The sequence below is a fragment of the Hibiscus syriacus genome, unplaced genomic scaffold (genome assembly GCF_006381635.1).
Source record: "Hibiscus syriacus cultivar Baekdansim isolate YM2019G1 unplaced genomic scaffold, ASM638163v2 tig00113338_pilon, whole genome shotgun sequence".
In the NCBI taxonomy this organism is placed as follows: domain Eukaryota; kingdom Viridiplantae; phylum Streptophyta; class Magnoliopsida; order Malvales; family Malvaceae; genus Hibiscus; species Hibiscus syriacus.
The window spans coordinates 270,771-277,197 of NW_024063457.1; the positions used below are offsets into that span (position 1 = coordinate 270,771).

Below are 6,427 nucleotides of genomic sequence, written 5' to 3' on the forward strand. Positions count from 1 at the left end.
TTCCTCTAAAAGTGTCAAATTATTGACTTTGGGGTTTTCATGAAAGTAAAAAAGGGCGGGTTTTTCTTTAACAAGAAGATACGTTTGTGGGAGTGTGAAATTGATTTGCAAGCAAAGCTGGAACCATACACTTATTGTAATTGCACTCATGCTGGTCCTCCAAGCATCCTTTGCATTACATTTCCACCCGTTTAAATTAATTATACATCTCTCTTTTGCTTTTAACCCTTCTACGTGACTAGGCAATATAATACATAGATTAAAACACCTATATTTGTCACGTATATAATACTTTACTACTTGTTTTTGATAAAAAAAAATAGTTTAAATAATTAAAAGAAAGAAAAGAAAAGCATAATTTAGGGATTTTTTTTTTACTTTAAGTCTAATATAAATAAGAATGTGCATCTTTTGTAACTCTTTAATCTTTGAAAGTGCCCCTCCCATTTCAACTTCACTCGAGTATAATGCCTAAAACGAAACTTTACTAAAACCAGACCCCATGATGCCCAAAACGAAACTACACCAAAAGACAATGGCAGACAGAAATATAGCGGTAAGAAGATATAACATGCCTGAGTTTCGTTTCGTTTAACTAACATCATTTTTAAGTTGAACATTTAACGAGTTTGGTCCACATGAAAGGAGGAGGTTGCCTCTTTTTTTAACTGCATTTCAACTACTGCTGCAGTAGCAATGATATTTGTAATCACTGCCGTCTTCTTTGAAAATTTTAAATTCTTATATTTTTTTATATTTTTATTTTGTACTCTTATAATTTTATAAATTCGATTTCCTTAAAATATTATAAATTCGATGTTTGTAGTTACTAGTTTGTGGCGTTGGAGTGCATATATATATATATATATAAATATACATGTACATAATAACTATCACCAAAACAGAACCATAATAATGAATGCCATTGTTGCCACTCCTTAACCATAATCACATGTCTCTTTAATCCCCTCCATTTACTTGCATGCCTCACTTTCCCTCTTCATTACTTACAACCCCAGCCTCTTCATTACTTACAACCCAGCAATGAGACAAATCCAATAATTAACCTTAAATATCATTCCATTAACATCCCATTAAGGGTTTTAAGGGACTCTACTCTGTTTTTACTAACAATTTCTTTTCAGTTTAGGTTGCTAGTTTGTTCTATGGCCCTGAAGTGCTTCTGGGTCAGCTTCACTTTGTTCTTTGGGTTTTGGATTGTCGCTTTCTGTGATCAAAATGGTATGCATACTCTGTTTCAATTACAATGTTTAAAATTTACATTTCATGTTCTTGTTGTTAGCAAAGCTTTGATCTTCAAAATAAAGGATACTGAAGCTTTGAATTTGTTGAAATGATGTTTAGTTCTTCCATTTTAATTTCCCTGAGACAGGTTTCTTGAGCTTATCTTGCGGAGGAGCAAAGAGTTTTGTTGATTCATACAAGATTAAATGGGTCTCGGATGATACTTTCATAACCGCAGGTAAGAAAACTATCGTTGAGTATGTTGAAGGTACCTTCTCATCCAGCATTCCAATTCGATTTTTCCCTGAATCTCGAGGCCGCAATTGCTATAAGATACCAATAGATAATATGACATCCACTGTTCTTGTGAGGGCCCAATTTGTGTATAAGAACTATGACAAACATCAGAAACCTCCAGCTTTCTCGGTTTCTCTTGGCAGAGCTATCATTAGTGTGGTAAACCTAACCGATAAAGATCCATGGATTGATGAGTTCATATGGCCAGTGAGTAAGGATACACTCTCATTTTGCTTGCAAGCAATCCCAGATGGGGGATTTCCTGTTATTTCATCAATTGAAGTTCGACCACTTCCTCGAGGCGCTTACCAAAGTAGACTGGAAGATTTCCGGAATAAGTCACTTCGTAAATGTTATCGTATTAATAGTGGTTACACCAATGGATGGCTGAGGTAAAAGTATAGAACATTGCTTATCTGTATATGGCTTCTGTTGTATATCAAGATGTCTGTGACTAACTTCAGTTTAACAGGTATCCTATTGATCCATTTGATCGCATTTGGGATGTTGATCAAAGTTACTCTCCCTTCCATGCCTCACCTGCATTCAACATTGGTGTTAGCTTCAATTTGTCGAGTCAAAAGGAGAGCCCTCCTTTGGATGTGTTGCAGACTGCTCGGGTTCTCGCACGAGAGGATGTGTTTTATTATAACTTACCTCTAGATAAGCTAGGGGACTACTACATTGTCCTCTACTTTGCTGGCATCCTTCCAGTTTCTGCTTCTTTTGATATACTAATCAACGGGGATGTTCTACTATCAGACTTCACGGTAAGAACCTCAGAAGCCAGTACACTATATTTTAAGCAGAAGGGAATAACAAGTCTGGATATTGCACTTAGAAGCATCATATTCTACCCTCAAATCAATGCGCTTGAAGTTTACGAAATTGTTGATATTCCACCTGAGACTTCCTCAACCACAGGTGACAAGGCATTGTCTTGTGTGAATTTGATGAGTTTTTAATGCTGACTAATGCCGACTCCATTCTTCATGAACTTCCAGTTTCAGCACTTCAAGTTATCGAGCAGTCTAACGGTTTTGATCTCGGGTGGCAAGATGATCCATGCTTCCCAACTCCATGGGATCATATTCAATGTGAAGGAAGTACAGTAACATCATTGTATGCACTTTGTAACCGTTTACTCTGTCATTTTCTGTCTTACCTTAGAGAACTACTCATACAGTGTTATTGTTTCTTCTTAGGGACCTTTCGGACATCAACTTGAGGTCGATTAGTCCAACATTTGGTGACTTGTTGGATCTTAGAACACTGTAATTCCTATCGGTGCAAAACAAGTTTCTGTTCCTGTTAATATCTCTGTATCCTCAAAATAGAACTTGTGCTAATCTTTGTGATTCGGTTTTCAGGGATTTGCATAACACATCACTTTCTGGAGCAATACAAAATCTAGGCAGCCTACAGCGTCTTGAGAAACTGTAACGTCTGTCGATGTATTCACCCTTTTCAGTATCTTCAAGTATCAGGACTAATAATATGATCTTGACTGAATTCTCAGGAACCTGAGTTACAATCAACTTACATCCTTTGGTTCTGATTTAGACAGCTTGGTTAACCTTCGAGTTCTGTAAGTTATAATCTTCTCCGATAATCAATTGAGATTTACTCTCGAAGTGTTTTCTTATGCTACCACACAATAATTTCATTTATGAGTTTATAGTTAGCAGACTGTCACTGTATTTCATGAAGGGAATCTGATACATGATAATTGAACTAATACTGTATTATTAATGTTTTTTCTTCATGGAGGGATTTGCATAATAACAGTTTAAAAGGAATTGTTCCAGACAGCTTGGGAGAGTTAAAGAGCCTCCATCTACTGTAAGTGAATTCGATAATTATGCAGTTTCTTTGTCCTTGCACCATCCCAAGTATCACCAGATAAAAAACAGTTTTCTCCATTCTTCAGGAATCTGGAGAACAACAAACTTCAAGGTACCCTCCCTCTATCTTTGAATCGTGAAAGTTTGGAAGTTAGGTATGGAATTTGTACTCTTTTTTTTTTCTTTCCTCTAGCTATTTATCCTGTATCCTGATATATAATTTTTCATGCAGAACATCGGGAAACTTGTGCCTTTCCTTCTCAACGATGGTGTGCAATGATGTCTTGTCGAATCCTTCAATCGAGACACCGCAAGTTACTATTGTCACCGATAGGAAACAAAAATGGCATAGGCTTTTGGCAATTACACTTGGTGCAGCTGGGGGAACCTTATTTACTCTACTCCTAATTTCTCTTTTGGTATTATTATACATAAATAAGAGGAAAGGTGAAGCTACATATACTACAAGTATGTAACAGTTATTCACAACGTTGTTACCATGAAAATTGATGACAAGGTTCTTATGTGCACATTGTTCTTATATTCAGGGGCATCGATTGAAATGCTGAACTGGAATGCAGCAAGAATCTTTTCCTACAAAGAAATAAAAGCAGCTACAAAGAACTTTAAGGAAGTGATAGGCCGTGGTAGCTTTGGATCCGTATACCTCGGAAAGCTATCAGATGGTAAACTGGTTGCTGTAAAAGTGTGGTCTGATAAAACTATATTGGGTGCCAATTCTTTTATTAACGAGGTTTATCATCTAAAGTTCTCTATGGTTTTCTTGACTCATTTTTTCTTGATCTAGGATGAGCTTTCATTCTGTTCTGTTATGTACTTATGTCTATTATACCTAGCATTAGTGCTGTAAAAGTTACCTCATGTTCATGGGATGGCATGCAGGTTCATCTCTTGTCACAAATTCATCATCAAAATCTAGTGAGCTTGGAAGGATTTTGTCATGAATCGAAGCAACAGATACTAGTCTATGAGTATCTACCGGGTGGATCACTGTCTGATCACCTCTATGGTATGTTTTCCCGAATTCAAGATTTAACATTTTCATTTTGCAGTTTTCAAGACAAATCCTTTAAATATTTACCTCTCATCTATGAAACCTTTATAGCTTGTTCTTGATGTTTGTTTCAGGTCCAAAGAGTCAAAAGGTTTCTTTAAGCTGGATTCGGAGACTGAAGATAGCTATTGATGCTGCAAAAGGTATATCTAAATGCCTAGTATGTATCCTGTTTCTACCCTCATATAAAATTACTAAGGATTTAGCCTCGTTTGTTTCAAAGGACTGGACTATTTGCATAATGGGAGTGATCCGAGAATCATACACCGCGATATCAAGTGTGGTAACATCCTTTTGGATTGTCAGATGAACGCCAAGGTCTGTGATTTCGGCCTCTCAAAGCAAGTAACTCAGGAAGATGCAACTCATGCGAGTACTGTTGTCAAGGGAACTGCTGGCTATCTGGATCCTGAGTAAGTTTTTGTTTACTAAGTTGTGCCGGTACAGCACCGGAACTCATGATCATTAATGTATTTCATTAATGACATGTTTGAAGTGCAGGTACTATTCCACCCAACAGCTGACTGAGAAAAGTGATGTCTACAGTTTCGGGGTTGTTCTTTTAGAGCTCATATGTGGAAGAGAACCGTTGACTCATTCTGGAACTCCAGATTCCTTCAATTTAGTGCTATGGGTAACCAAAACTTTCTTTTTCTTTTAACTTTCTTCAGTTTGTTCCATATCGTAGTGCATGAGGAGCATGATGGGGCGTCACATATCTGTTTTTTAACTCTCATGAGTTTCCACAGTGTCAGCTTGTTTACATTTGATGATGCATACAACTCGCACGAAACATTCCCGTCTAGGCATTTGTCAACTAATAGTTCAAGTTGTTGCAGAAGTTCCTGCAAAGTTCCTAGTTTAGAACTTTAGATGCCGGAAAATCATGGATTTAAGAAGGCAAATTAGTTTAAGATGTTAATATAAGCTCCTAAAACAGTTGTTTGATCCATGCAATACTTTTTCAAATTTCTATATCATTACTTAGCTCTAAACAACTGATTTACATATGATTTAAACGCAGGCGAAGCCGTACTTGCAGGCGGGTGCACTCCAGATAGTGGATGACAGCTTAAAGGGAACCTTCGATGTCGAGAGCATGAGAAAGGCAGCCTTAGTCACTGTAAGGTCCGTGGAAAGAGATTCATCACGGAGACCGACAATTGCGCAAGTGCTGGCTGGGCTGAAAGAAGCCTACAGTCTTCAGCTATCATATCTTGCATCTTTTGGACTCCCAGGTTAAGATAGCAAAATGCAAGATCAAAATATTGTTAATATTTAATATTCGAATATTGAAAACTTTTCGAGCAGTGTATTTAAAGATAGAGTTGTTTTTTTTTTTTTTTTTGGGGGGGCGAAGTGAGATATAATTCTTTCGGAAAGAAGGCGTTATATGTGAGAAAGGTGAGTAGGTTATGGTAGAGTGTATTCATAAGACTGCATATGTATCTATTCTGTCAGTGTCTTATATTTGAGTAATTTGCCAAACCTTCCAACATGGAAAGGGTACTAAAATAATGCAGTTGAAGCAAGCACAACATATGGGAAACATTCTCCAAATTCCCTGTATGATTCAAAGGAGGACATGTTTAATATATGTAGCATAACAAAAGAAACAGACTTCTTAATTCATAGAATTTCGCACGTCTGAGACTGAACAAAAATGTTGACACAGCTTAATCTAACACGGTCATATGATTCATAAAAGAAAAAACATTGCAGTTGATAGCCGGATCGGAATGCTGGGGCAAGCTCTTGAAGAAGGAAAGGCTTGGGGTGATGCTCTATACCTGGAATTAGGGAAAGAAAGGGCTGCTGCTACTGTAGCTATGGCAATGATTTTGCTTCTGCAAGAGGATAAGGCATCAATAGAACTGGAAGTAACACAATACCAAAGGATGATAGAAGAAAACTCTGCTTATGATGAAGAGATGAACATTCTGAAAGAGATCCTGGTCGGGAGGGA

General features: G+C 37.2%; 1 protein-coding gene across 1 annotated transcript; it reads left to right on the forward strand.

The window, feature by feature from the left end:
* Nucleotides 1–1,047: 1,047 nt before the first annotated feature.
* Nucleotides 1,048–5,863, forward strand: LOC120186405 (probable LRR receptor-like serine/threonine-protein kinase At5g48740). The gene is made up of 16 exons (XM_039190338.1): nt 1,048–1,242; nt 1,394–1,934; nt 2,015–2,466; nt 2,547–2,664; nt 2,748–2,816; nt 2,913–2,981; nt 3,062–3,130; nt 3,313–3,384; nt 3,473–3,541; nt 3,619–3,854; nt 3,935–4,140; nt 4,290–4,416; nt 4,536–4,604; nt 4,685–4,874; nt 4,963–5,095; nt 5,486–5,863. Exons 1-16 carry the CDS (start codon nt 1,167–1,169, stop codon nt 5,702–5,704), a joined length of 2,715 nt encoding a protein of 904 aa, XP_039046269.1. The 5' UTR covers nt 1,048–1,166; the 3' UTR covers nt 5,705–5,863.
* The last annotated feature ends 564 nt before the right edge of the window (nt 5,864–6,427 follow it).

Bases quoted from the DNA above. Each gene is read 5' to 3' on its own strand.
- LOC120186405 (XM_039190338.1), top strand. From the start codon at position 1,167: ATGGCCCTGAAGTGCTTCTGGGTCAGCTTCACTTTGTTCTTTGGGTTT. The intron at 2,817-2,912 runs GTAATTCCTATC...TTCGGTTTTCAG, and splicing joins TTGTTGGATCTTAGAACACT to GGATTTGCATAACACATCAC. The intron at 5,096-5,485 runs GTAACCAAAACT...ATTTAAACGCAG, and splicing joins CCTTCAATTTAGTGCTATGG to GCGAAGCCGTACTTGCAGGC.